Source organism: Crinia signifera, chromosome 19, assembly GCF_055691185.1.
Source record: "Crinia signifera chromosome 19, ASM5569118v1, whole genome shotgun sequence".
NCBI lineage: Eukaryota > Metazoa > Chordata > Amphibia > Anura > Myobatrachidae > Crinia > Crinia signifera.
Window position 1 is genome coordinate 118,539,655 of NC_139226.1, and position 27,832 is coordinate 118,567,486.

General features: G+C 43.8%; 1 protein-coding gene across 2 annotated transcripts in view; it reads right to left on the bottom strand.

Moving 5' to 3' along the window:
* Nucleotides 1–27,832, bottom strand: part of TMPRSS5 (transmembrane serine protease 5) — a 63,077-nt gene that overhangs the window by 11,265 nt on the left and 23,980 nt on the right. The window contains exons 4-10 of one of the 2 annotated variants that reach the window (XM_083162010.1): nucleotides 14,562–14,678; nucleotides 12,539–12,674; nucleotides 10,870–10,983; nucleotides 8,209–8,252; nucleotides 6,241–6,403; nucleotides 3,817–3,986; nucleotides 2,712–2,810 (exon numbers count right to left, since the gene is read on the bottom strand). In XM_083162010.1, coding sequence (XP_083018136.1) covers nucleotides 2,712–2,810; nucleotides 3,817–3,986; nucleotides 6,241–6,403; nucleotides 8,209–8,252; nucleotides 10,870–10,983; nucleotides 12,539–12,674; nucleotides 14,562–14,678 — 843 coding nt within the window. Of the gene's footprint in view, nucleotides 1–2,711; nucleotides 2,811–3,816; nucleotides 3,993–6,240; nucleotides 6,404–8,208; nucleotides 8,253–10,869; nucleotides 10,984–12,538; nucleotides 12,675–14,561; nucleotides 14,679–27,832 lie in introns of both variants that reach the window. The other variant, XM_083162009.1, reaches the window with a different exon arrangement.

Here is a 27,832-nt window from a genome sequence, read left to right on the forward strand (position 1 = left end):
AGAACTGCATTTTTGTGTAAAAAAAATTTAATTTTTCATTTTCACTGCCCAGTTGTATCAAAATTGGTGAAACCCCTGGGGGTTTGAAATGTACACTATACCCCTAGATGAATTACCTGAGGGGTGTAGTTTGCAAAATGGGGTCACTTGTGGGGGGGTTCCACTGTATTGGTGCTTTGGGGGTCTTGCTAATGCGACATAGCACCCACCAACATTCCACCACCAAAAATCACTCCTTCCCTTCTGAGTCCTGCCATGCACCCAACTGGTATTTTTTGGTCACATGTGAGGCATTGCCATACTCGGGAGAAATTGGGGCACAGATTTTAGGGTGCTTTGTCTCCTTCATTCCTTGTGAAAATGAAAAATTTTGAGCCAGAACTGCATTTTTGTGTAAAAAATGTAATTTTTCAGTTGCACAGCCCAGTTGTATCAAAATTGGTGAAACCCCTGGGGGTGTGAAATGTACACTATACCCCGAGATGAATTCCCTGAGGGGTGTAGTTTGCAAAATGGGGTCACTTGTGGGGGGGTTCCACTGTATTGGTGCTTCGGGGGTCTTGCTAATGCGACATAGCACCCACCAACATTCCACCAGAATCTGAGCTGCAAAATCCAAAAATCACTCCTTCCCTTCTGAGTCCTGCCATGCACCCAACTGGTATTTTTTGGTCACATGTGAGGCATTGCCGTACTCGGGAGAAATTGGGGCACAGATTTTGGGGTGCTTTTTCTCCTTCATTCCTTGTTAAAATGACAAATTTTGAGCCAGAACTGCATTTTTGTGTAAAAAAATGTAATTTTTCATTTTCACTGCCCAGTTGTATCAAAATTGGTGATACCCCTGGGAGTTTGAAATGTACACTATACCCCTAGATGAGTTCCCTGAGGGGTGTAGTTTGCAAAATGGGGTCACTTGTGGGGGGGTTCCACTGTATTGGTGCTTTGGGGGTCTTGCTAATGCGACATAGCACCCACCAACATTCCACCACCAAAAATCACTCCTTCCCTTCTGAGTCCTGCCATGCACCCAACTGGTATTTTTTGGTTACATATGAGGCATTGCCGTACTCGGGAGAAATTGGGGCACGGATTTTGGGGTGCTTTTTCTCCTTCATACCTTATGAAAATGAAAAATTTGGAGCCAGAACTGCATTTTTGTGTAAAAAAATGTAATTTTTCATTTTCACTGCCCAGTTGTATAAAAATTGGTGAAACCCCTGGGGGTTTGAAATGTACACTATACCCCTAGATGAATTCCCTGAGGGGTGTAGTTTGCAAAATGGGGTCACTTGTGGGGGGGTTCCACTGTATTGGTGCTTTGGGGGTCTTGCTAATGCGACATAGCACCCACCAACATTCCACCAGAATCTGTGCTGCAAAATCCAAATATCACTCCTTCCCTTCTGAGTCCTGCCATGCACCCAACTGGTATTTTTTGGTCACATGTGAGGCATTGCCATACTCGGGAGAAATTGGGGCACAGATTTTGGGGTGTGTTGTCTCCTTCATTCCTTGTGAAAATGACAAATTTGGAGCCAGAACTGCATTTTTGTGTAAAAAAAAATAATTTTTCATTTTCACTGCCCAGTTGTACCACAATTGGTGAAACCCCTGGGGGTTTGAAATGTACACTATACCCCTAGATGAATTCCCTGAGGGGTGTAGTTTGCAAAATGGGGTCACTTGTGGGGGGTTCCTAACTTTTAGCATCTTATGGTGCCTAGAAACCTACATGGTGCCTAAAAAATAATCTCATAAAAAGGAGGCTCCAAAATCAAGTAGGTGCTCCTTCTATTATGAAGCCTGTGGTTTGGTCAACGTGCACACTAGGGCCACATATAGGATATTTATGAAAACAAAAGAATTGGGGGAATCAATTTTTAGTCACATTTCTCTAGTAAAATCTACTGTGTTCCTTAGAAAAATGTATTAAAATTGCAAATCTGCAAAAAAAATGAAATTTTGAAATTTCACCTACACTTTGTTTTAATTCCTGTGAAACACCTAAAGGGTTAACAAACTTCCAAAATGCTGTTTTGAATACTGTGAGGGGTGCAGTTTTTGAAATGGCATCATTTATGGGGGTGTCTCACATACAAGTCCCTCAAAGTCACATCAGAACTGAACTGGTCCCTAAAAAAAATCAGTGTTTGAAATTTTCTTGAAAATTTGAAAATTTGCTATTCATATTGTAAGCCTCCTAGTGTCCAAAAAAATTAAAAGGAAGTTGAAATAATGATGGAAACATAAAGTAGACATATGGTCTATGTTAGTTATTAACTATTTTGAGTGGTATGATTATTTGTCTCACAAGCAGAAAATTTAACATTTTGCAAATTGCTAAATTTTCCATTTTTTTCCGACATTTTGGTATTTTTCACAAAAAAACACAGACTGTATCGACGAAAATTTACCACTAACTTGAAGTACAATGTGTCACGAAAAAACAATCTCAAAATCACTGGGATAAGTAAAAGCAAAAAAAAGTTATCCCCACTTAAGTGATACATGTCAGATTTGAAAAAAAGGGCTCTGTCAGGAAGGCAAAAACATGCTGTGTCAGGAAGGGGTTAAAGACTGACTATACAGATCCAGGCACTGACCACACACTCTAATATAATATGCACTAATTCTATCTAGATTATTTAACAGATAATAAATATGATAATCTAAAATGTTCACTTTTGCTATGTATTGCTAATACTTACTGTTGTCTGGCTGAGTATGGCCCCAACCTGAGATCCAGCATTCAGAGCCTGCCGGGAGGTCCTGCTCATATTGTGGTAGACACACCGGTCGTATGCTATCTGTGTGAGATCATATTAGTTCCATTACTATCAGTAGCCATAAAAGCAGTCAATAGAATGAGAGATTATATACACTGTAACAAGGCAGCACAGGGCTACTGAGATACACAAATCCAGTCCAGTTCTACTGTAGATCCAGCTGAGGTCCTAGTGAGCTGCTGGATATTCCCGAATGCTGTAATAACATGCACCCGTTTTGGTGTTATGTGCAGTATGGTTCTCAAGGAGTCAATAAGAACACGTTATACATCTGCTGCACAATAGAAGTCAACCACCAGCATCCAGGCAACTAAACTTAGGGTAAGTTTGTGAAAGCTTAGGTGTCCCCCCCTTGCTCCCTAAATTGTGAAGCCACACCACAATTTTGCCACTATGGGGCATGCCCAGCTCTGTGTGAGCTGCTGGCCATGACCTCGGTACCTCTGCCTCTCTGTATAGATGCTGTATGAATGCATTCACTGGGAACTATAAACTGCCCCTCCACCCCACTAAAGGACACTGCTGACTGCAAGTGGGATGCGGGACAATCCTGAAAAACTTGACTATTCCATAAAAATTGGGATAGTTGGGAGATATGGTTTGGGTACAGTGAGACTTCTTGCAAGCCCCCATTAGCCACAGAACGTCAATAATTTTGTTGTGCTGACTGGGTCTGTTCTTCAAAGGGGCTAAGGGGTGTCACCACTGTTGTGTGGGGGCGTGTCGACCCCAGGGTCTGCATCATTGGATGCAGACCTCCTGGACAGGACTGACTGATGCTGGCAGCTTAAGTAGACTGGCTCAGAGCTGCAGCATTTACTGTATGATGATAGAGATGATGACCCAATGCTGAGTCTTGGGACACAGGCCTCAAATATCAGATACATGCTGGAGGCATCTAATTCCTGCAGATGCCCCTTTATATTTATATTATTTGTACGGTATTGCACAGATGCTTCCCTGCAACCGTGCATTACAATGCCATTCAGAATCACCCCATATACATTACATCCAATATGTAGCTGACCCGAATAATTTAAGGGCTTCTCCAGTTTCATCAGTGCAATGTCATAGTCGTGACTTCTGTCATCATAGTTCTGGTGATAAATGATTTTCTCCACTGCTGATGCTTTCATCCTCATTGGGGAGTGACTGACAATGCCAGAAAGGACGGACCAGCTGGACAGCTGAGGAGACCTGTAACTTAAAAGCAATTGTTCATCAAATATACAGCAATGATATAGTCAGATGCTTTTTATTATAGAGCCAATATAATGGGATACACATGGCTATTATAAACCTTTTATGAGCAAAGCGGCAACATATTCTGCTGCAAGAGAACGTTATTCACCCACATTTGTCCCTGCACTACAGGAGCTTACAATCTAATTGCTCTACAGTACAGGAACACACATAGGGGTGTAGAGAGCTGTGGTGGGCCCTGAATAATTTTTCGAAAATGGTGGCACTTGGGCCTTATTCTGGTTGACTTGCTCGGATGCGAATTCGCATCCTTGCAAGTCACTCTAACTCCCGCCTTGCGAATGGTTAGCCGGCGCCACCCATTCACATGTGGGAAGCGTTTCCAAGGCTTGCAAGCGGATGTTTTACATGAACATCCATTCGCATGCCAGTGGGAACCTCCCCCATCTTTCGATGGTCGCTGACCATCGAATGATGGTGAAGGCGCACGTATATGTAAGGGTGGTCCAGACCACTCGTATATATGTGTGTAGAATTCAATTTGGTGGGCAGCTGACATCTGGATGACCTCTGGTTATGTCAGCTGTCCGCCCCCCGCACGTGCATCATGAACGCATTAGCATGTGTATGCCCAGTGTTTTCATGGGAACGCGCATGAAATGCTGGGCGTTCACATACGCGAATGGGCCAGGCCAGCACCACACGCCCCTCTCCACCCAAATTTTCAGCTGAGCGAGTCAACCAGAATAAAATCCTTAGTGCGGTGGACCTAATGTGCAGGAAAAAAGGGTATGTGGCTTTGCTGACAAGGAAGCGTGGCCTTGTGCCTGTATCCCCGTTTCATCATGTTTTACTATGTAACTATTAACGATATTGGGATAGGGTTACTCAGCAATGTATCCATCTTTGCGGACGATACAAAACTTAGCAAAGTCATCAAATCACCAGAAGATGTCACCATGCTTCAAAATGATCTTGCAATTCTAGATGAGTGGGCAAAAAAATGGAAGATGAGGTTCAATGTAGATAAATGTAAGGTTATGCACCTTGGGAGACACAACCAGTGTGCAAGTTACAACCTTAGCGGAGAGGAACTGGGTAATTCCATACTTGAAAAGGATCTAGGAGTCCAAATAGACAGCAAACTAGGATGTAGTGCCCATTGTAATGTAGCTGCAAAAAAGGCCAACAAAATTCTGGCATGTATTAAGAGGGGAATGGAAACTAGGGACTTGAGGGTAATTATGCCACTATATAAAGCATTGGTGAGACCTCACCTAGAGTACAGAGTGCAGTTCTGGGCCCCACACTATAAAAAGGACATCATAGAATTAGAAAAAGTCCAAAGGCGAGCAACAAAGCTTATTAGGGGAATGGAGAATTTAAGCTACGGGGAGAGATTAAGCAATTTGGGACTATTTACATTAGAAAAGAGACGTTTAAGGGGGGACATGCTCAACATGTACAAGTATATCAAGGGCCAATATAAGGAACTGTCACGTACCCTCTTTTCTACTAGAAAGGAATCTAGGACGCGAGGGCATGAGTATAGATTAGAAGAAAAAAGATTTCATTCAGCTAGTAGAAAGAATTTCTTTACGGTCAGAACAGTCAAACTCTGGAACTCTCTTCCCAGAGAGGTGGTAACGGCTGGCTCATTAAATGCGTTCAAGGCAAAGTTGGACAAACATTTACTGGAGAAAAACATCCATGGGTACAAATAAGAAATATAAATTGTCTGTAAAATACCAGAACCTACCAAATCAGCAATGGAGATATCTATACCAGGTTGAACTAGATGGACGCAAGTCTTTTTTCAGCCTTACCTACTATGTAACTATCACTCCGGGGGTCCGGGAGACTTTCTGGTCTGCAGTGCAGGCTCCTTACACAGCTACAGGAGCTGCTTGTAATGTTACAGTGCAGCATATGGCTGCTGTCACGGAAGAGGAGTCTGCACCTTGGTGTCATCCCTTCTGCAGGTTGAGGCCCGCACCCCCGTTGTAATGCCGCTGTCTACATGCACACAAATAGACAAGCAAGTGGCACATGGACAGTATTGCTGCACTTGTTTCTTCTTTAAGTCAAAAAAGCAATGTGCTCTATAATGCTGCATATGGGCGTAAATTATTTGTCATGTATCAAGTCTTTTAGACATATTGCAAGATTCAGTAACACAGTGTTTTTAGATTTTCTATGAAGAAAGTTATTATTTACATTTAGCATTAAAGAGTTTCTGAAGACCTACTTGTGTACACAGTGTGCAGCGGTTATGATCCATTGATGTGCCACGATGGAGCCACCGCAGACATGCTTATTGTTAATGTATAGGCTGACTTGCCATGGCCAACGACCCAAGGTCACATCACTTCCCCCAATAATTCTGGAAGATTTGGAGCGAGATCCACATTCTGAAGACATGATATCAGGTATGTTATTAGGTTTATGAAGGTTCATGAAAAGGTTGCACTATTCCAGAGAGAAATGCTAACATATACGATAAACAGGATTGCCCAGCTCTTGGGAGAGGACACATACGTAGCATGCTCACTACATACGAGGCTGCACATACTGTCAACAGTCACAACATAATGTTACACATGTAACTAATAAATGCTTAGAATTTCTGTTTAGCAAGGTTTCTCTAAAGCTGAATACACATTCTAAGATTAACTGTCAAATATGGCTGTTTGGAACAAAAATCTTGTAATGCCTGGGAGCAAAGAAGTAACCACTTGCTCCACAAACTCAAAAACAGACAAAATTGGCTGCTCGGATAAATTGGTTAGTCAATCAGATTTAAATAGTTTGTCCGAAAGACCATTTTGTTTGTTTTCCAGTATTTGCGAGCAAATTGTCAATTGTCATTTGTTCCCATACATTTACCAATATCAGATTTTATTGGAATTCTTACCTGCCAGCCACCTGCTGTAAAGGCAGGTGTTTGATCCCTCTGGGACTGCCATTCCGGGCTGTGAAAAGCAGAGAGCTGGCTTCCTGTACAAACAAAGAACTTAATTTGGCTGACGCGTTTCCTTGTACTGGGACAACTTTATCAAAGGTATCATACCTTTGATAAAGTTGTCCCAGTACAAGGAAACGCGTCAGGCCAAACCAATTTCTTTGTTGGACTCTGGACACCACCATTCCATCCCCTTGAATCAGCTGCTCCTCTTGTCTCCCCACGGACCAACCCCACACCTTTCCGGCACACCATCATTGGATGTACAAATTGGGAAAACCACCACCTGCTGATTTCTGGAGCCTTTTTCTGAGAAGTGAGGTATTTCCATCTTTTGCCCACCAGTGGAACCAAAGATCAAGGTCTCCAGTAGGACAATTGGACACCCACAAGTACAAATTGTATCCGGATTCACCTTCAACTCACCCCCCCCCCCCAGCCTCCCCCCCATCCCACGTGGGGACTACAAATATTCAACAAGAGGAGAGCACTATCCAGGAACAAGCACGACTCACTTAAGTATCCCTTGTCCTTTAAACATTTTCATTTCCTTAACAAGTGGTTTACTGTATGCTATTCACTATATTCCATAAGTGCAATATATCCACTTTTTATGTGTATTTTCTGTGCATCTATATTAACTGTATTTTTTAATATTCTTTTTATTATATCCTCTATATATGCGACAATTAAATGAATTTATATTTTGTGATACCCAATTGATCATTTCTTTTTTTCTGTAAATCTATCTTCCCAAATCAATTATTATATTCTTTGAGCGCTCCACAAACCCCTCTTTTTTTCTAGCCATGCAGACAGCTGACAGAGGTGGTTCCAGCAAACACTTCCAGTATCTGCAAAGTGGGGGGCCATGGAATGGGTGGAAGCAGTGTAGACTAGATCAGTCTGCTGACTGCCGCTGACACATAAGCAGGCAGCCATGCAGAGACATACTGTATCACACTTGGAGCCCGCTGCAAGCAAATCAGATCTCTCAAACCAGCAGCCAGTGGCAATGCAACATGAGCCATGTAGGAAAGGGAGTCCATTGTACCCTGTAGTGCCATCTTGCTTTACAGGTAATGGAGAAAGGCGGCGATGTCTGGAAGATCTGAATTTTTTACAGTGGGATGTTTTGAGTGCACTTGTTACTGGTTTTTCAAATTTGATTTAATTTGAATATGAAAAAGTTGAGTAAAAGACAATATAGGATGTTTCAAGAGGAGATGAGCATAGACACATTTTAGGACTCACCTGAGCACTTCAGTGCAACAATACGCCCAGAAAGACAACCTCTCCTGTACAATGTTAAAATAAAGAAACAATATTACTTAGACAAATATAATATAATAAAGGAATTTCATGAGGAATTACAGGGGGCAGGGAATTGAAAACAAATCTATAGTAGAATCATAGACACATTTAGTTACTGTATATAAAGTAAAAGTTTTGTCTTATCAATGCGCTTCACCTATGGGTTGCAGCTATTTCGAAACACCAGTAACTTTCACCAAGTACCAATATACATTCACAAACAATTTACAAATGTGTTCTAAAATTAAGCGCCACCCAAAATGTCCATCAAACAATGTGAAAATTTTGTTTTAAATATCACTTTCCTCTCAGGAATTTCTAGCCTTTTTTAATTTCTTCGTCTTTGATCTGAAAAAAATGTGCCTTCAGTTCAATAAGCATATCATTCCACATACAAGGTAGGTGGAACTCAGATATCTTTTAATCCTTGGAATCCTTCACGATAACACTGTAAAGAACTCCAAATACAGACAAATAGTGCAGTACTATTTCATATACACACACAAAATGTATTCATAAAATACACTCACAGTTTAAAGAATAAAAAAATCGCATTTCACCATAGTAACATGGTATCCCAAAGGAGACAGAGTTCCGTGGTAGAGTTCCAGAAGATGTAAAGAGGGGGACACCTGTTCAGTCCCGGATACCGTCCATGTATTCCACCATCTGGTCTCACCAAAAAGTTCTCGGGACACCCAGTCCTGTATCAGTCTCTTGGCACAAGGGTGTGTATATGAAATAGTACTGCACTATTTGTCTGTATTTGGAGTTCTTTACAGTGTTATCGTGAAGGATTCCAAGGATTAAAAGATATCTGAGTTCCACCTACCTTGTATGTGGAATGATATGCTTATTGAACTGAAGGCACATTTTTTTCAGATCAAAGACGAAGAAATTAAAAAGGCTAGAAATTCCTGAGAGGAAAGTGATATTTAAAACAAATTTTTCACATTGTTTGATGGACATTTTGGGTGGAGCTTAATTTTAGAACACATTTGTAAAAAAACATATAGTTACTGGAAAAATGTTAACTTAATTAGAAAACTTAGATCTAATTTTAGTTATATATTTTTCTATGATGCACATACAAAACCTATATTGGTAATGTTTGAAACCAATAATACACGGTATCTTTAACCCTGCCCACGTCATTATATTGAGTGTAGATACCAGAAGTATTTTAGATTTTTCCATATTGATACCTTCCAACTGCCCCGATTTTTGCAGGACAATCTCATTTTTTGGCAGTCTTTCCCACTGCCCCACCCACAGGTGCAGAGTCCTGTGGTGGGGGTCAGTTGGGAGTCACTTACTGCTCTGCATAGCACACAGCATCTACTATCAGGAGACTAGTGACATGCCAGGAGCTCACAGAGCACTGAGTATGCTGCCACAGTGACAGCAAATGGGAGGCATGGCCCGTGGGAACATCATCCAGCAATACTGTATATATGACACACCCTGTGTCAACATTCATTATGTTAACATGGTCTGAATGCTGACATTCATTGAGTAGACTTGATCAGAATGGTGACATTTGACACGTTAACACTCATAGAATTGACCCTAACATGATATTGACCTACTCATTATGAGGGAGATATATCATATGTTGAAGAGAAATAAAGTGACAGACAATCAGCTCCTAACTGCCATGAACAATGACAGTTCGATGCTGATTGGTTGGTAGTTGTCTCAATCCACTCTCTCAGAAGGTTTAGACACCTCCCCCTATGCCAATATTTTGAATGTCAACAGAATTTTTTTTAAAAATATCCTATTTTGGCCGAAACCTAATTGCGGTCTAACTCTATTCGATGCCGATGTGATCGGATCACATCTGGATCGAATCAAGTGGCAAGCCAACACACATGCCTGCAATTTTGACTATATAGTACAGATCTGTAATATATAGACAATGCAGCCCTGTCTATCTGGCATTGATTTGTGCTATGCGGGAGTGCGCATGAGGTTGGCATTAGGATTGCAAGGTAAAAAAAACTGTGATCTGCATGCCATCCCGATGTGGTTTTGACTATATATTTAAAATCTCATGGCAAATCTCACCATGTGTACACACCATAAGCTTCATTTCATAATATTGTCATTCTGACATTCTCAACACGATGACATTTTGAATGATCATGTAGTCCAGGACAGGCCAACCTGTGGCTCTCCAGATCTTGTGAAACTTTCTGATTTTAGTTAAACTGATGCAGGAAGATTGTGGTGGCACATACATTTATACATAAAAACTTTCAAAAAAATTCATACATTGAACCTATATAATAGTTTTTGGAAAATGGTTTTAGCCAGTCTAGTAAATGTTCATGAATTTGCCTTTAGTAATTTATTTACTAAAAATGTAAGTCTGTTCCACTCCTATTATACTACAATTCTACTCCATTCTTCACATGTTGCTGTTACTATAGCTATTGCAGTGCAGTGTTACTAGCATTACTTCATGACCAACACAATTTATATATTTTATCTGCCAGTGTAAATCTGTATTATTATATATTTATTTATATTATTACAGTAAGTTACACTTACTTTACCTTTGCAAGTGGAGCTGGACACGCTTTACTCACTACATACCTAGTTTTCCAAATATGTTCATGTGCCGTTGTTTGTCCAAGCGGGATTTGAACAAACTCTTGACTGTGGTTTAATTTGATATTTGTCAAATTCACAGCCTTGTGGTGCATCAACCTTTAGGAAATAATCAAAATGAAATAGAAAGATGAGTCAGATTAGTTAGAATGCTAGAACATTTTGTACCATTATTTCATACAATGTTGTCATATATTTAAATTTATAAATAAAACATTTTTAGATGTGTATTTAAATACATTTAACACTATATTGCCCATTAAAGATTTAGGGTACTTGTGTAGTTTCACGGCGCCAACATGGCGCCGTGTGTCTGAGTCCCCTTGCGGGGCTCGCGGGGCTCGCTTCGCTCGCCCACGCTGCGGGCTCGGTGGCTCGCTACGCTCGCCACGCTATCTAAAATCAACTCCATGCCAACATGGATAGTGGGGGTATGAACTATCTATGTTGGCATGGAGTTAAGTTAGTTTGCAGAGCGTACAAACCGGAAGTAGCACGGCGCCATGCTGGCGCCGTGAAACTACACAAGTACCAGATTTAGCTCTACCTTATGTGTTACAGATTAAAATATTAGGATTTAGGAATAATAGGGTTGGAAATACAATAACTATTTTGCAATATTAACCCCTTCAGTGGCACTCCCGAGAATTTTTACGGGTTTTGCTCCAGTGCGCAGACTGGCGAACCCAGAAAATTCTCGGGAGTGCCACTCCCTTCCTCTGGGCAGCGCAGCTGAGCTGAGAACTGAGATTAGCGCCGCACTCAGCTTCAGTGGCTGCCCGGCACCTGCTGCCTGGCCCTGCTCTGTTCGGCTTGACCTTGTAACATCAGGCCGCACTCAGCCTGGGGCAAGGCTGGGCAGCGGCTGATAGACACTTCAGCGGCGCTGCCCGGACCCGGGGTCACAGTGGTGGTTTTTTTAGGGCTTGCTCCCCAGAAAAAACCCGCCCAGTGGGGAGCGCTCCCTAAAAAAAAAAAAAAAAACACCACTGAAGGGGTTAATATCCTTTCTTATTGCACAGTATTATTAATATTCTCATAATTACTACTACTAGGATGATGATGATTATTATATCAATAATAATAAATATAATAATCTTTAAACTTTTGTTTTAAAAGTTATTTCCTACATATTAGCAACTTTTGTACCCTTAACCAAGAAGCAGAATCGTATTCTCTTTTACTGTTCTCTTGGCACTATAATTGTTTTTTGATACACGTCAGGAGAGTACAGTATAAGTTGATCTCTGAGTCTTAGTCAGTCACCCGTCAAGCTCCTCTCTGCATACATACTGTACTAACTGTTTTAAACATTTCAAATAGAACAAGATTGACATTCCCCCTATTTGCACTTATGGAAATTACCATTATTATGTATTTTGTATCTTTCTTATATTTGTACTGGTTTAGCACTGGACTAAATATATTCAAATATATTCCATCATTTTCCCAATTGGAGAGTTTTTGTATTAAAGAGCTTTTTATATGTTCAAGATAATGATAAATAATGATGGATTTTAACTGGTGAAAATGAATAAGTGTCTGTATTTGGTTGGATATCAATACCGAAGCATCCTTTGCTGTGCTTTAGAATTACTGTAAATTTGTAAATGATAGATTACATAAGTAAGGTCTTTCACAGAATGTTTTTTACCTGATGTAACCCAAATGTTTGCATACAAGAGTCCCCCAATCGGAATTCCATCTCTCATGACAAGTTAAGAGCCATTCTTTTCTGTAATCCACCTGCACTTCCAACAAGAAGTTTTCTGTGTTTATTCTGAAAGATACTGAAACCATTTTATGAAAGAATGATTTCTTACGATAAGAGTTTTTCACCATAAAACTGGCCCTCAGTGCTGTCTATAATTAGACACAGTCAAACCCAGTTGCGGCTCTTACCATTATAAAGGAGGGGGGCTGCCGCAATGCGGGCCACCCCCTCCACTGCCATCACCAGCCCCAGCAACTGCCGCCGTCCCCGGAAGCACCCCTGTCCCCTGCACGGGGTCAGCGCATGTGCAGTACCTTCATACATACTGCGCATGCGCTGGCGCAAGCCTCCGGGGGCTGCCTTTCGGGTTCCCGGTTTGCAGCGCATGCACAAGACCCGTTTTGGGGGCTGCCGCGCATTTGCGCAGAGAGAGGCATCCCGGAGGGAGGGAACACCTCCCGATGGGATGCCTTGAGTGACTGGCAGGTCAGACTTCCAATAGGAAGATCAAAATTGTAGGAAGCCACCAAATTACGAATCATGGCTGAGATCTGGACCAGCAGTTGCAAATTATGTAAAATGATGTCAGGTTCTAATATGAAAATAAATGAAATGCCCTCCTCCGTACGTGATATCGGTGACAGTTCTGATTTTCTAGAGCCATATTTTGATATTTAAAATTAAGAAATACTATGGAATTAATTAAAAAAGTTGAACTAAAAGTTTAGGAAAAATCTGGTGAATTCCATTGCAGACACACATAATAAATAAAATAATGTGTAATACAATAAATACATAGGGGGAGATTCTCTAAGCTAAAAATGCGGTAAAAACCCCGTTATCTGGGTTTTTACCGCATTTTGGAATGCTGTAAGCATCCCCGCCGGGTTACCGCGGTGGAGGGCATCGCCAGAAAAATCTGGCGATGCCCCATAGAAGCCTATGGGCTTCTACCGCAACCCTCCGCCGCCCCGCACGGACCCCCGCCACCCCGCATCGCCCCCCCCCCACCTGTGTCCGGGCAGCACAGAGCTGTGCTGCCCGGACCTGTGGCCTCCTCCTCCCTGCACTGATCCACTTCTGGGTGCAGGGACCCGCTGACTCTATCGCAAAGGACTGTCCTTTGCCATAATTATCGCATATGTTAGTGCATATGCGATAATTATGAATGCGAAGTGCGGCAATAGGGGGAGGAGCTGGGGTGCGGATGTTAGAGCATCACCCCCATATAGAGTTCTGACAGTTGGGATTATGAATTTGGGCTAGAAATGTAATTGAGTGAATCATTTTTTATGGACATGTTATGAGAATGTTGCCGGCATGACGGTCACAGTAGTTGCATACACAGACGCCCAACCATTCACATGGGATGCCATACACAGATGGATAAACTGCACCTGCAATAGGGCTGGTGCATGTTTGGATGGTGCGGCCAAGTGTATGTACACTGAAAGTGGGTGTCTCAGTTCGTACATAGGCATACACATGGATGCATAGAAGGAAAGGACTATGGGGGTTATTATGGTTCACTAGCAAAGGCACAATCACTCTCTAATGGACAAAACCATATGCACTGCAGGTGGGGCTGATGTAACATGTGCAGAGAGAGTTAGATTTGGGTGGGGTTTGTACTTCAAACTGATATCTATATTGCAGTGTAAAAATAAAGCAGCCAGTATTTACCCTGCACAGAAACAATAAAACACCCAAATCTAACTCTCCGTGCACATGTTACATCAGCCCCACCTGCAGTGCATATGGTTTTGTCCATTAGAGAGTGATTGTGCCTTTGCGAGTGAACCAAAATAACCCCCTATGTAACTACATTTACATAAAGCTGCAGATTGACAACTGCCAATAGACACAGATGCAGGAGCTTCTGGGTCCACTTCAGAGTCAATTATAAAAATTACATGATGTTATACAACTTAAAGAAGTCCTTAGTAATGACATAATAGCAAACCTTTTCGCCGCGTTACAGTTGTCACTTCATTGTCTGTGTCATTGCATCGAGATGTAACCTCGGCATCTTGCAAAGGAACAGAGCCTTGGTAAACGAGGGGCCTCATGAAATAGTGCACTGAATGCATTGAAAAGAATGAGATGAAAGTTATTTCCTGTAAAGCAATTATTTATGTTTTACACTAAATGATTATTTTCTGTAATGATTTCTCCAAGAACAAATGTTTACTCCACTTTTTGCAACCACTGGCTATGGTCCCACACTTGTGACACTACTAATTTCCAACAACAAATAATATTTATAAAATGGGGGGAAGATTTTCTATTCTAACTGTAGATGTTATACACAAACATATATTGATCATCAAAAAGGCTTGAAAGCTGTAAAAGAAGCATTCATTGACAACTGTGGGCTCTTAGGGCAGTATTCAATGAGAAAGTTCTCCGTGCATGGAGAGCGTTTTATTTCGCTCTCCATGCACTCTCCGTGTTTTAGCGGAGATTCTCCCTGTTCCGGAGCCTCCTTCTCCCACTATTCAATGTATTTAAGACTCGCCGCCACTCGTGGCGAGTCTTAACCCCTGCAGCGGACGAGCGTCCGCGGCAGGGAGCTTACAGGGAGCCGGGGGACGGAAGCAGCCAGAGAGATTAAAGTCTTCCTGGCTGCTCCAGAGGAATGTGGAGGGGAGGTGGGCTCCCCTGGACCCAGGCAGCACAGGCTGCCCCCCCCCCTATAGCCAGCGGGGGACCCAGTATTCACTGCACCCGATCGTGTATATTAACAATCGGGTGCAGTGAATATATGAATATCTAATGAGCGGCTCGAGCGCTCCGGCCCCCTGCTGGCTGCACTGTGTAAAAAAAAATTAAAAAAAAATTAACATTTTTTTTTTAAATTAAATATATATTCATGTGCTATAAGCATATGAATAAAAATAACATGCCCCTTCACAGAAAAAAAGACGCTTGCGTGCCCCGTTCTGACAGAGATTCCCACGCCAGTCCCCGTCGCTTGCCTCCACAACCCCACACCCCCCTAACCCTGCCTGTCTCCTTGAAGCAGAGATGGGCAGGGTTTCCGATCCCTGCCACTGAGTGACTGGGACGCTCGTGCGTGTGAGCCGCTCCTGCAGCCCAATCAGATGGAGTCCATCTCAGCCAGCACTCACCAGCGGCGAAATTCTGGTGAGCCCTGGAGCTGAATGAGAGGGGCTCCATCTGTATGCCGGAGCTGTTTACTCCGGAAGATATCCGGGCTACGTCACCTTTTGATCCCCTGGGTACCACCAGCGTTGATCGCGGCACCCTAGAATCAACATAAAGCGTTTCACACTTAGCCCGCCCCTAGAATCCTATTGGCTGGGGGTGGGCTTAACTGCTCTGCTTTCAGGGATCCTCAGCTATGATGCTGGGGATACCTGGCGGCAATTGGTGCTGGTGATCACCGGGCAATCCCCCTCTGTGATCCCCCCCTGCACCCTCCGAGGGGTGGGATTTTTTTTTTCAAATACGCCACTGAAGGGGTTAAGTAGTATTAATATTTATGGCTGTTATTTTTTATCACTAGTAACTATGTATGTTTCCTACAAAGGATTACTGTACCTTATTCTCTCCTATTTTCTGTATTATTGTAGTTATCTTAAGGGTTAAAATAATGTTGAAATACAAAGTAAATCTCATCTATAAAGGATGATTTAATATAGTGGTATCATCCTCTGTACTGTTTGATAAATGAGTCTGGGTTCAAGGCTCACATGGAGAAGAAGCCACTGTTTTTGATATGCTTTGAGGGTAATGCATGTGAATATTGGTTTCCCTTTCAGGGATAATAACTATTATTGCACAGCATTACTTTAATATATGTTGAATAACTTTACTGTCTGAACAACTAAACAGCCTTATTCAGGGATATATAGACATCATGATCCTATTCGGTAAACCTTAAAGGCCTGAATAATCATAAAATATAACATTATGCTGTAAATGAGTTCAATCTGCAAGTGGTGCAGAACAGAAGCCAACATTAATATGATTATTTGGCTTTATACTGTATAATTTATATTTCAAGGATGGAAGATAGAAAAAAAGAAAAATATGATAGAATAGAAATATGATATGATATATAGAGATGTGCGCCGGCCACTTTTTGCGGTTTTGGTTTTGGATCTGTATCTGTCTCCGGTTTTTGATCTGTATTCGGTTTTGCCAAAAACGCCCTTTTTGGTTTTGGTTTTGGTTTTGGATCTGTATTTTTTTTTTAAAAAACTCATAAAAACAGCTAAAATCACAGAATTTTGGCCTGTTTTTGTTTCTATGGTGTTATTAACCTCAATTACCTTCATTTCCACTCATTTCCTGTCTATTTTGAACACTTTAAAAAATAATAGTGTGACACTTTAATAAACTATATGAAGAAATGCTACCAACAGTGCATAAAGAAAAAAGGAGCAAGATGGAACTGTCCTTGGGCCCTCCCACCCTCCCTTACGTTGTATAAATAGGACATGCACACTTTAACAAACCAATCATTTCAGCCACAGGGTCTGCCACACGACTGTGGCTGTGTTTGGGTCCCCACAAAAAAAAGAAGCAATGCTCCAAACAGCACAAAATGGTCACCACAGTCTGACAGTATTGTAATAACACAGCTAGGGTATGGACAGCAGTCACAGTACCTCATAAACAGATGGGGCACAGACAGCAGTCACAGTACCATATTACAAGTTGGGGTACGGACAGCAGTCATAGTACCATATTATCAGATGGGACATGGACAGCAGTCACAGCTCACAATAATAAGATCCAGAGAGACAGGGTGACTCTTTAATAAACTATGAAACAATGCGCCAAACAGCACATAAAGAAAAGAGGTGCACAATGGTATTGTCCTTGGGCCCTTCCACCCACCCTTATGTTGAATAAACAGGACATACACAGCCACAGGGACTGCCACACAACTGTGGCTGAAATGACTGGTTCGTTTGGACCCCCACAAAACAAGCTGGCAATGCTCCAAAGAGCATACAATTCAAACAAAAGATCAGGGCCGTTTCTAGAGGCGGACAAGCCGTGCAGCAGCCCGGGGCGCTGCACGGCTTGTCCGCCTCTGAAACAGCCAGGGCGCCCGGCAGTCTAACCCCCCCGCCCGCAGCCGCTGCCGCTGCCGCTGTCTCCCCGGCCGCCCGACTCCACGCTGGAGAGGGGAGGGGAACGCATCGTGCGTTTCTCCGTCCCCTCGCCCACGTCACTGGGCTGCCGCTGTCAGCCAATAGGAGCTCGGGCGCGGGATAGGAGAGAAGCACGATGCGCTCCCCTCCCCTCTCCAAGTAAGTTTGTTACTGGGGGCATATGTTTGTGACACTGGGGGGCATATATCTGTGGCACTGGGGGGCATATATCTGTGGCACTGGGGGGCATATATCTGTGGCACTGGGGGCATATATCTGTGGCACTGGGGGCATATATCTGTGGCACTGGGGGCATATGTTTGTGACACTGGGGGGCATATATCTGTGGCACTGGGGGGCATATATCTGTGGCACTGGGGGCATATATCTGTGGCACTGGGGGCATATATCTGTGGCACGGGGGGCATATGATTGTGACACTGGGGGGCATATATCTGTGGCACTGGGGGGCATATATCTGTGGCACTGGGGGCATATATCTGTGGCACTGGGGGCATATATCTGTGGCACTGGGGGCATATATCTGTGGCACTGGGGGCATATGTTTGTGACACTGGGGGGCATATATCTGTGGCACTGGGGGGCATATATCTGTGGCACTGGGGGCATATATCTGTGGCACTGGGGGCATATATCTGTGGCACTGGGGGCATATATCTGTGGCACTGTGGGGCATATGTGTGGCACTGTGGGGCATATGTGTGGCACTGTGGGGCATAATTGTGGCACTGTGGGGGCATATATTTGTGGCACTGGGGGCATATGTGTGGCACTGTGGGGGCATATATTTGTGGGACTGTGGGGGCATATATTTGTGTCACTGTGGGGGCATATATTTGTGTCACTGTGGGGGCATATGTGTGGCACTGTGGGGGCATATATGTGGCACTGTGGGGTATATATTTGTGGCGCTGTGGGGGCATATCTGGCACTGTGGGGGCATATTAGTAAACAGCATCGGTTGTGCGGCAGCGGCACATGGGGCATAATGTGTAATGGGCATTACGATGTGGGGAGTATTGTGTAATTGCCATCACAGTGTGTGGTCTAATGGGCATCTTGGTGTGCGGTGTAATGTGTAATTGTCATCACGGTGTGCGGCGTAATATGTAATCGTCATCACAGTGTACGGCGTAATGTGTAATTGGCATCACAGATAAATAGTGTATAATGATTTAAGTAGCCTGTCATTGTGAGGCGTACTAGGTCATTGTGTGGCCTTCAGCCAGCCAACTTAAGTGCGGGAGGACAATAACAATTCCTGCAGCAACCAATGTCTGGTCTTGCAGGTTGCAAAAGTGTGATATAAGGTAATTGTTTTCCTGCTAGACCACGCCTTACATTAAGCCACACCCCTTTTAATATCAAGCCACACCCCCTATTTCGGCGCGCGCCTTCGGCGCGCGAAATTACTATAATACCATGCTATGTATTGGGGGGGGGGGGGGCGCATTTTTATTTCTTCGCCCTGGGAGCTAAATTGTCTAGAAACGGCCCTGCAAAAGATGATGCTCTAACGAGGATGTCATGGAAAGAAAAGAGGACCCCCACAAGACAAGCTGGCAGTGCTCCAAAGAGCATACAATTCAAATAAAAGAGGTGCTAGATGGAATAGTCATTGGGCCCTCCCACACACCCTTACATTGTATAAACAGGACATTGGTTCCCCCGGCACACTGAATAGTTTTAGCAACCAATCTTTGAACACTACATGATAATAGAATTCAGAGATATTGGTTACATATACCTGCGCAGGTGTATGACATGCCCCCAGTGTGGCATGCCCTTACATTCTATTAACACTTTTCCCTCACTAACACTATCTCTCTCTTATTTTAATTACATTTCATTTATCTCTCTCTTTATGTATAGCTTTGGCTTCCTATCACTAATTATTAACACTTAGTATCTTACTGGCATGCCGCGCTGGGCCTCCTAGCTTATGATAGTTTTTGGGGTGCCACACCCTGCACCTAGATATAGCACTAGGCAGGCCCGGATTTCCCACTAGGCCCGTGAGGCACGGGCCTAGGGGCGGCACATTTTATGGGCGGCAGTGGGCAACATTAAGTGGCCGAGCTGGCAGTGCAGCAGCATAGCCGAGCGGAGTGGGCATCGGCGAGTGACGTCATGATCGGCGGCGCCGCCGTTTGTCACTCACCACTGCCCGCTTGGAGACGGCATGCTGCAGCTGCACTCGTGTGATTGTTGTGCTGTACAGCCGCGGCAATGGTCCCTATCTGGTCCGGTACATGAGATTCAGCTCAGCGTGCTGATGCTGAGCTGAGCCACTGACCCCCTGCCGCTATTGGCTGCTGTGTCAATGGGCATGCAGGGTGGGCGTCATAGTGTGTGTGTGCCTCAGCTCCAGGCTCCCGCTCTCCCTCTCTCCCTCCCGAGTCCAGTCCACTGCACTACAGTTAAAAAAAAAAGGTTAGTACACAGCTGTGGCTGAAGTTTGATTATATATATATATATATATATATATATATATATATAAAATCAAACTTCAGCCTGAGCAATGAATATGTCAAAATGGGGGGGGGGCAGCGTTGTGCCTAGGGGCGGACTGAACCCTAAATTCGCCCCTGGCACTAGGGACCCCCAACATACAGAGAAGCCTTGACGCGGCTTGGGGGCATGTCATACACCTGCGCAGGTATATGTAACCAATATCTCTGAATTCTATTATCATGTAGTGTTCAAGATTGGTTGCTAAAACTATTCAGTGTGCCTGGGGAACCAATGTGTTGTTACTTACTAAGTATTAACCCCTCCCTCATGCACCTGAAAAGTTTTACTGAACTAATTTGAGCATCTACCACTATCTGTATGTATGTTGTGAGAGGCAGAGAGGAGCTTGTATTAGACCAGGTTCCCGGCTGTGCTGAAAATTCTTTCAGAGTACACACTGGAGGGTGGACAACTTAAGTAAAGTAAAGCCAGTTTGTGTACAAGATTTACTCCTGGTCCCCTTCCGAGATGCAGATCCACTCAGGTAGGAGGTTTCCAGATGGCGAAGGTCCCTACCTCTACTTACTACAGCTTTACAAATGGTACATATAGCTTGACAGTTGTTGTCCGGATTTGGGTAGAAATAATTCCGCACACACGAGGTGGATTTTTTGGTCTTTTGCCCAGGCATGACAATGGGCTTTTTAATCCTATGGGCAACAACTGTTTCCACTGGTGTCTGAGTGATACAAACAATATCCTCACCAACACCCTCATCACCAACACCCTCATCACCAACATACAAGATATTTTTGCATCAGCACAGGGGGGTGTACCAAGCACCAGCCGGGGGGGGGGGTTAATGCCGCTTACCACCAGGCCGGCAGAGGAGATTACATGTGCTGCCAGCAAGAGGTCTGGAACAACGGAAGCATACAGTGCTCACGCGGCCAGCCAGCATTAATTATGTCTTAGCTGGCCGCAGCCATCTTTAGTTTGGGCAGGAGTCAGATGGATGCCGCAGCCGCTAACTGCTTCCCTAGCACGGCCCGCAGACAAGCAAGGGGGAACAGCGGCGGCCCAGCCGGGGGGGGAAGCGGCCAGTTCTGGACCGGTCCACCAGGAAATGGCCCGGTTTCCCAGTGACCCAATCCACCCCTGGATGAACTAAAGCTGCCCAAAATGCTCAGAGCTGCCCAATGTAGTTTTTAATTAAGTAAACTTGTTTGCAGAGCTCGCCAGCGGAGCGAGCTGTTCCCCCTCTTGGATCCCATATAATGGCGATGAGCCACGGGCTTGGCGCCTTATATGGAATCCAGGTCTCGCGAGAATACGATGGCGGGAAGGCGCCGTTCGGCCTCACTTTGGGATCCGAGTCTGGCGGAAATTGCCGAGCCGCAGCTCGGCAATACTCGGATCACAGCGTTCGGTGCGGTTCGGATTCCGAAGAATCCGGACCGCACATCTCTAATGATACATAGAATCGCCATGTGCCACCGTTCTCCAGCCACCAGAATGGGGTACAAGAGCTGCTCGCGTGCCCCTTTCTGAAGGGCTGGCTGAGAGGCGCTCCATCTGTACTCCTTTTTATTGAAGGTTTTTAAAAAAAGATCAGAGTGGTTATTGTTATGTAAATCCTTGCAATCATAACATTGTGCATTATTTTAGAATTATTCATATTTATAGTGAAAATAAATGTCTTTATTAACACTAAGGGGGGTATTCAATCCCGGATGATATTTTCAATCCTCAGAAATATCATCCGTTTTCATGTAGAATAGATTGAATTTGCATATGATCTATTCAATGTACTTTGTTTCCCAGCTCTCGGAAGCAATTTGAAAAGTAGAAAAGTAGAAAAATACGTGGATTTGCGAATCTATACCTTTTTACGCAGACATGGCAGCTAATTTGCAAATTTAGTGTCCGTTTCTGCGAATGCAGATTAGGTTTTTGAACGGGCCGATATTTCCGCCCAGCTGAAATATAGGTGAAAATTGAATAACTGCCTTGTATTAAGAATTCAACCATTTGAGTGCCAAGTGAATTTGTCAAAATAGCTGTGAAAATTGACAAATGAACATTTTTATTCATCATAATGACCTGCAATGTTTACCTTATATAGGAAATATAATCTTTTTTTTTTACACAGTTTTTATTTGAATTTATATAACAAATGTGAGCAATACTGGTATTCTTGCAGATATTTTTCACATCGCTCATAGAGAATTTGGCACTCAAATTGTTAATCATCGTTATGCTACAAATTACAGTAAAGGAACACAGAAAACAGTTGTTGTTTTTACGGAGATATGTTAATGAACAGCTTGTCTACTAATATAATATCTATTCGAAAGAAGCCAGTCCATCATTAATCCAAATAATTCATATTCTATCTCGTTGTTAGAATTATATGATTATTTTATATAATCCTTATAAACTCTCTCTCAGAAACATGAATCAGGGGTGAAATGTAATAGGATGAGAGATTCAGAAAGTGAGAGATTTGGTAAGAAATCTCCAGTTTTTTTTAAAGCGGCAATCATTTACACTGCAAAATCAAACTGACACACACACGTTCATCCTTTCTCTTCTCATTTTAAATTGAATGTACACAGTTTTTCTATTCTTTATCACAATCTATCTTTTAAATATTTCACTCTTAAACAAGGTCATATAGTCTCATTCTAATAGGAGACTTTTTATATTGAAACAATTAAAGGTTACATTTTATGAAAACAATTGATTCTCAGTGCACCCTGTAAGATACTTCTTTTTCTTCATGGGTGTTTTGGTTTTGCAGTGTAAATGATTGCCGCTTTAAAAAACATGGAGATTTCTTACCAAATCTCTCACTTTCTGAATCTCTCGTCCTATTACATTTCACCCCAGAAGTCCATAAAAAATCCAAATATTTATTTGATAAAAAGTCTCTATTTTCAGGTATTCGTTGTGATATTACGGTCAATGTTGTCATTCCTTTTGGTACTTGTGCATGTAGAAGTAGCGAACAGAATAACCCAATGCGTTTCGTCTCTTGTGAGACTTCATCGGGGTTTGTTTTTTTAGGATGTTTTCACAAGGTAAGTACAAGCAAAAACTTTGATCACAGGATCTTCAAATAATAATTTGTCAAAAGAACCTGAAATATATGATATCATGTGTCCTGCTACTCGGATGGTTTATAGGTTTTTAAAAGACCTCTATTCCAATACAGGGCAGGGATATTCCCCTCTTCTGCGCCTTATACAGTATGGTGAAGACAAAATGATGTATGTTGTGGGGGATCTTGGATAATATATTCACTCTGACATCAAGCAAAGCCATTCCTCTAGTGGCTTGAATACAGATGGAGCCCCTCTCTTTCATCTCCTGCGCCCGCCAGAATGTCCCCGCTGGCTGAGAGGGACTCCATCAGACTGGGACGCGCAAACGTCTCACACGCACGCGCGTCCCAGTCACTCGGCAGCGAAAACCCTGCCCTCCTTCCTGAAACAGAGAGTTAGGGGGTGGGGGGTTCGGAGGCGGTGGGGACCGGTGAAAAAGAGGCGGCGGACGGCAGTGGGGAGCTCTGTCGGAACAGGGTGTGCGAGCATCTCTCGTGCGCGCTCCCTTCCGCCGGATGGCGGGGCCTGGCGGCTGGTAAAGGCTGGCGATTCTATTTCCAGCCCTTGCTATAATGACGGCGGCGCCATCTGTATGTCTAAACCGCGTGGCAGTGCGTACGACTTTGTTTGAGACCTTCTCTTTAAACTGCTCAGGCCAAGTGAACAGCCTCTTAGGAGTATAAAATGTAGATCAATTCTATACAGATGCAATAAGCTCAGGGAGATCTGTATATAGTACGTCTCTAAAAGTGCCCAAAACATTACATCTGTGGTGTTTAATAATATATAGGACGGGATGTAATGCAGTGCAAGTCCAGCAGACGTGCGGGATGCCGGACGAACTGGAAGTTTTTTAAGAGGGCGGTCATTTACAAGGCAATTTACAAAGTGCAGTGAGTGATTTTGTTTGTGTGATTAGTCAAAATCGACTTTCCTGCTCTGCCTATATCACAGGGGTTAGTGACACTGTGGGGTCACACATCACTATTGCCCACAGTGTACACAGTGCGATTTTGGCTAACCTTCTAGGCCAGTGGTTCTCAGACTCGGTCCTCAGAACCCCACACAGTTCACCTTTTCTAGGTCACCCTAGAGGTACACTCATTACTAGAGACAGGATTATATGCATTTGCATATTTGCATATGCATTTGCATATTTTGCCCAGTCTCACTGGTTATTGCATATTTTACCTAAAATCTAGTGATGGTGCATATTTTAGGCCCCACCTTCTTTCCACCCGCGAATCACAGCACTGCTTTGCCCTGCTGCTGGCCAGGTAGTGGTAGAGTGTGCAGGCTGGGGCAATATGTGCGCAGTGTGGGGAACCTTGGATGTACGCTATGTCTGACACTGCTCTAGGCTGCCAATCCATGTTGATAAAAGTCAGTCAGGGCGGATGCCATTATGAAGCTCCTGAACCTTTGCCTGCCCCTAGCCTGGGACTTTACACCAAGAGACAAACTTCTGCAGCAGAGGAGGTGGGCAGAAGGGTTGTGACATCATGCGGCATGGAGAAAATGCTGTGTCACAGTGAGTATGCGGCGCAGGGAGGAAGCCTTCCACTGCGCCGCCCTCACACGCAGGGCTGGCAACAGAAATTGTGGGGCCCGGTACACTGATATATCCTGGGGCCCAATACCCCGCCCCCTTGTGCAGAATATTTTAGTACACTGCATACTGAACGTGTTTTTTTTTTGTTACAAAAGAAACAATTCATATTCACTGGGGGTTCCAGGAAAGTACCCTTATGGATTCCAGGCGGGTGTCTTTATAAGCCATTGATAGTTACTGCACTGCCACAGCCATGCTTACAGCCCCTGAGCCCCTCAGAACCTTGGGGCCCCTCACAAGCTTGGGGCCCAGTACAGGTGTCCCCTTTGACCCCCCCTGTTGTCTGCCCTGCTCACACGCTATGCTGACATTTTATACATCGGTGCTGGAGATGAGTGTCCGTGCAGTTTATGCAAGAAGAGCTTTGGACGCTGCAGTATGCTGTAGCAGCTAGCATACTGACATCTGCAGATGCTGTGGGCCTATTTATGAGGTTTATTTGCAACTAATTGTAGGCTAATTTTAAATAAATAAGTTAAAAATAACTTTTTTTATTATTTAATGTAGCATATTTTAACACTTTTCATGCATATTTTAAGTATTTTTCCTGCATATTTGCATGCATATTTCAAGCTTTTTTTGTTGCATATAATCCTGTCTCTAATCATTAATCTACTATTCATCCTTTACAAATGGTGTACATTTTACCTGCAAAGGATTATATTGATACTGTATTGAGTTCAATTGAATATTGGACTATTATGAATTTATACTGTACTTTTAGAACACTCACGCATTGTTCCATTTTTTATTCAAATTTAAATAATACAATTTCAGTGAATAACCGGAAAAGAAGATAAGCAATAATCTGCTATAGTTAACAATTAAAACTCCTATTCAATGAATAATGAAAAATAAAAAAATAAAAATGCCTGGCAACGAAACACCTTATGGACTAATAAGACTGTCCACTGCCCACCAGTGTGTTTTTTTTTTTGGGGGGGGGGGGGGGGGGGGGGGGGGGGGCGGTCTGTCTGGGCTGTCCTGGGCCCCACAATATGTAGTGGCAGCCCTGGCCAGATGTACTGAACTTCAACAGTGATAAACAGCCAACCAATCAGCTTATAACTTCTCAGGCCCTTATTCTGGTTGGTGCGGCCAGAGCCGCACACGGTGCTCCGGCCGCACAAACCAATCCCCGCCCACGAGACGGATCGCCACGGCCGTCCGTACACGGACGGCTGGCGATCCGCATAAAAATGGTGGGGCGTACGCCTCCACCATGGTGGGAGCTGCCCCCTGCATTCGATGGTCGTCGACCATCGAAGGCAGGGCCGCACGCCACAGCAGCTCCCGCAAGCTGAGACCACACGGACAATCGTCCGTGTGATAGCTTGTATGGGGGCTGAGAGCTGACATCCGGCGACGTCAGCTTTCCGCCCCCATCAGTGGCGTCATACCCTCATTAGCATGCATACGCCCCGCGTTTGCATGGGAACGCCCATGAAACGCGGGGCGTATACATAGGGAAATGAGGGTATGAAGCCCCTCACGCCCCTATACGCCCCCTTTGCGGCGGACGAAATACGTCTGCGGCGAATGGGGCTGCACATGCGCAGATTGACCTCTGCGCATGTGCAGACTAAAAACATCGGCGGTACGGCCGCACGCGGGCCGTACCGCACGATGCAGAATAAGGGCCTATGTCACAGACTGTGTGTTGAAAAATGTCAAGCAGGAGCTGATTGGTTGGTTGTTTATCACTCTCCATTTTATCACTTTTGAAGCTTAGTGCATCTGGCCCACAGTGTTTGGGGTTTAATTACTAAACAGTGGCCTATACCAAACCATATAACACCACAAGTTTTGCTACTAAACATGTGTCAGGCTTAGTAAATATGTCAACACAGACTTTAACATATGGCAAAGGAAGTGGGACAGTCTAGTGACTAGTCTCTTTTGCTTGAACCTGAGTTGGTGACTTACACAGTGCCTAGCTCCCTGAACAATGGAGTCACAGCATGCCAGAAAACAGCATTCACTCATCGTAATGCTGGGGATTGGAAGGGACATGGTCCCGAGAAGTGTCAGCTCCAAAGATGGGGCTGCAGCACAGTCCAAAATTCAAATAGGGGAGCCACACCAACTGCCAGTGAGAGTTTGGAGTGGTAGTTGGTGGCAGTTGCTGTGCCTCCCCTATTTGAATTTTGAACTGTGCTCCAGCCCCTCCTCTGGAGCCTCCCCTTGTCCTGAGGAATACGGTTGGGTCAAGGCCTCAGATATTCAAACACCTTAGCTACACCAAAAGTTTAACCAGAAGTGGAATGTGTACAAGTGGCACTTTGTGGTGTAATGTGAATAATGGACACTACTGTGTGGTGTAATGTGAATTGGTACTAATATGTGCTCACACCTCTTCCCCAAAAAGAGACACCCCTAAAGTTTGGGTGCACAACTACAGAGCATTTTGTCCCTTTTTTCAAGTATGGGGGGTGGGGCACCAATTTCCTTTCTGGAACAGGACATTAAAATGTCTAGTTAAAGCACAGCTACAGGTATTTCAACCATAATTTGAGGTAGTTTAAAGATATCTGATAGATCTGTTGGAAGTCAGTTTAGTAGAGTCACGCGCCACAGTTTTTTTGTGCCTTGTTTAACATCCAGTGAACAATGAACCAGGGAGCTGTTAGGAGTCTGTTTCAGATAAAGTGTATTGGCAATGGCAGAAATCCATTTCTGTCTAATTAGCTATCATGAGACCTAATGCTGATAGGTGCATTGTGGTGGATGACCCGGCTCACATCTAGGGTGGCCAATCCCTGGACCAGTATTGGCGGGATCATGGGATTTGGCTCCAAAATAGCAGGGATTTCAGGATTAGACTGCAGGATTTTGGAATAATACTGCTGCATGAGCAGTCTAATGGCAAGCAGCGTCTTAGTACACGCTCAGATGGTGCCCGGCAGTTCCA